Source organism: Aplysia californica, unplaced genomic scaffold (genome assembly GCF_000002075.1).
Source record: "Aplysia californica isolate F4 #8 unplaced genomic scaffold, AplCal3.0 scaffold00476, whole genome shotgun sequence".
Lineage (NCBI taxonomy): Eukaryota > Metazoa > Mollusca > Gastropoda > Aplysiida > Aplysiidae > Aplysia > Aplysia californica.
This window is the reverse complement of record NW_004797746.1, coordinates 376,969-378,686: the sequence shown is the minus strand read 5'-3', so window position 1 is coordinate 378,686 and position 1,718 is coordinate 376,969. Positions and strand designations below refer to the sequence as shown.

Here is a 1,718-nt window from a genome sequence, read left to right as displayed (position 1 = left end):
AGGGGTAACGATCAAACACAAGTTTACATAATGCAGATAACAGTAGCTTTGTGCGAAACAATAAGAATAAAAATCTGACCCCGCCCCTCAGGGTTAAGATCGTGTTTTGATAGCAGCAACCGCAGAAAGACTTTACGTTTCCGTTATAATCCGCTGAGTGAGATGGGTTTCAAGAGGAGTGTCCACTCACCCCACCACCAGCTGGTAAATCCGGGCGAAGTAATGTGTGAATTATTATTATGCTGTCTGCGCTCACTGAAATAACAAAAACATAACAAACGAACCAAAAAAAAGTTATTAAAATAAAACTCACCAAAACCCGCATGCGCTGCATTTTTGTCTTGTTTATTTTATAATTATTTTTTTTAATGTGTGGTTGTTGTTTGGGGTTGTTGTTGTTGTTGGGTTTTTTTGGGGGGGGTAGTTGTTTGTTTGTTTTTTAATAAAGAGAAGCACATTATTATATTAACACAATGAAGTCATCTAGTGCAAAGGAAAAAGAATGACAGACAGGGAACAGCTGAGGGAAGGAAAAAAAAGTCACAGGTACCAGTGGCGCCCTCCAACCACCCGCGCTTTTGTGTCAAACCAGACAATTTGTAAGGGCTGACAAACAACATGGACAAGTGTTAACAATTTCAGTGTTATACATGTACATGTATTTTGTTTTAGTAGAGGTTTTACGGCGCTCGCAACTGCATAAGGTCATATGAGCGCCAGAGGATTAGAGGTGTTACAAGAGAGTAACAAACATAAAAAAGAAGAAGGGGAGATAAGGACGATAGATGTTTGATAGGAAAAAAAGAAGCAAACCACACCAGAGCACCCGCCAACCACCCACTTGCCCACTTTAGTTTTAGCTTAGTTTTAATGAAAGTTTTAGGCACCTTCAGCACAGATAGTTCCTTCAAGTGCCGAAGACAAGAGTTACATTACAAGAGAGTGAGAAACAAAGAAAGAAATGGAGGAGAGATAGGGCGGTGAAATATTATACCTGAGGGGACAGAAGGAGTAAACCACACCAGAACAACCGCCAATCGCCCACAAACTCACTTTAATGTCCTGTTTGTGGGTGGTTGGTGGGTGCCTTGTGATTTGCTCCTTCTTTCCCTCCTATCAACTTTAGTCCTTATCTCTCCTCCTTTTTTTTTCGTGTTTATTACTTTCTTGTAACACCTCTAATCTTCGGCACGTATATATCTATGGCCTAATATGGCCTAATTGTGTTGCAAGTGCCATAAAACATTTACAACCCCCCCCAAAAAAAAAATTAAAAGGAAAGAAAGACAGAAATAGATAAATTAATTAAATGAATAAAATAAAATAAAACGGTCCTTTTTTTCTGCCAGGCACGTCCCCGGACCTGAGACAGACACCCAAACGACGGTTTGACTTTTCCCGCCTCGCGGAATCAGCGACCAGTGACCTGGAAGCCAGCCAGTCCCCAGACACCCCCGTGTCCTCCTCCAGCCAGGCACAGATCTTCAGTCACGTGATGGGGCCCTTGGAGAACTTCCGGGTTCTACAAGAGAACTTCCGCATCAGCCAGGCGATAGCGAATGGCGGGAAGCTGGGGAGCTCTTTCTCCAGGAACCTGCTCAGTGGAGCTGACAAAACAAAGATCAGACGGCCACGAAGGTAGGACTGGAATCTAGCCTTTATTTTCTAAAAGTATAGCGATACCAAAAATATATATTTTTTAAAAAGTATTTCATTAA

General features: G+C 41.9%; 1 protein-coding gene across 1 annotated transcript in view; it reads left to right on the top strand.

Moving 5' to 3' along the window:
- Positions 1 to 1,718, top strand: part of LOC101860275 (zinc finger protein 628) — a gene marked incomplete in the record, with an annotated part of 18,315 nt that overhangs the window by 11,246 nt on the left and 5,351 nt on the right. The window contains 1 exon segment of the mRNA XM_013086535.2: positions 1,350 to 1,638. Within this exon segment, the coding sequence (XP_012941989.1) occupies positions 1,350 to 1,638 (289 nt within the window).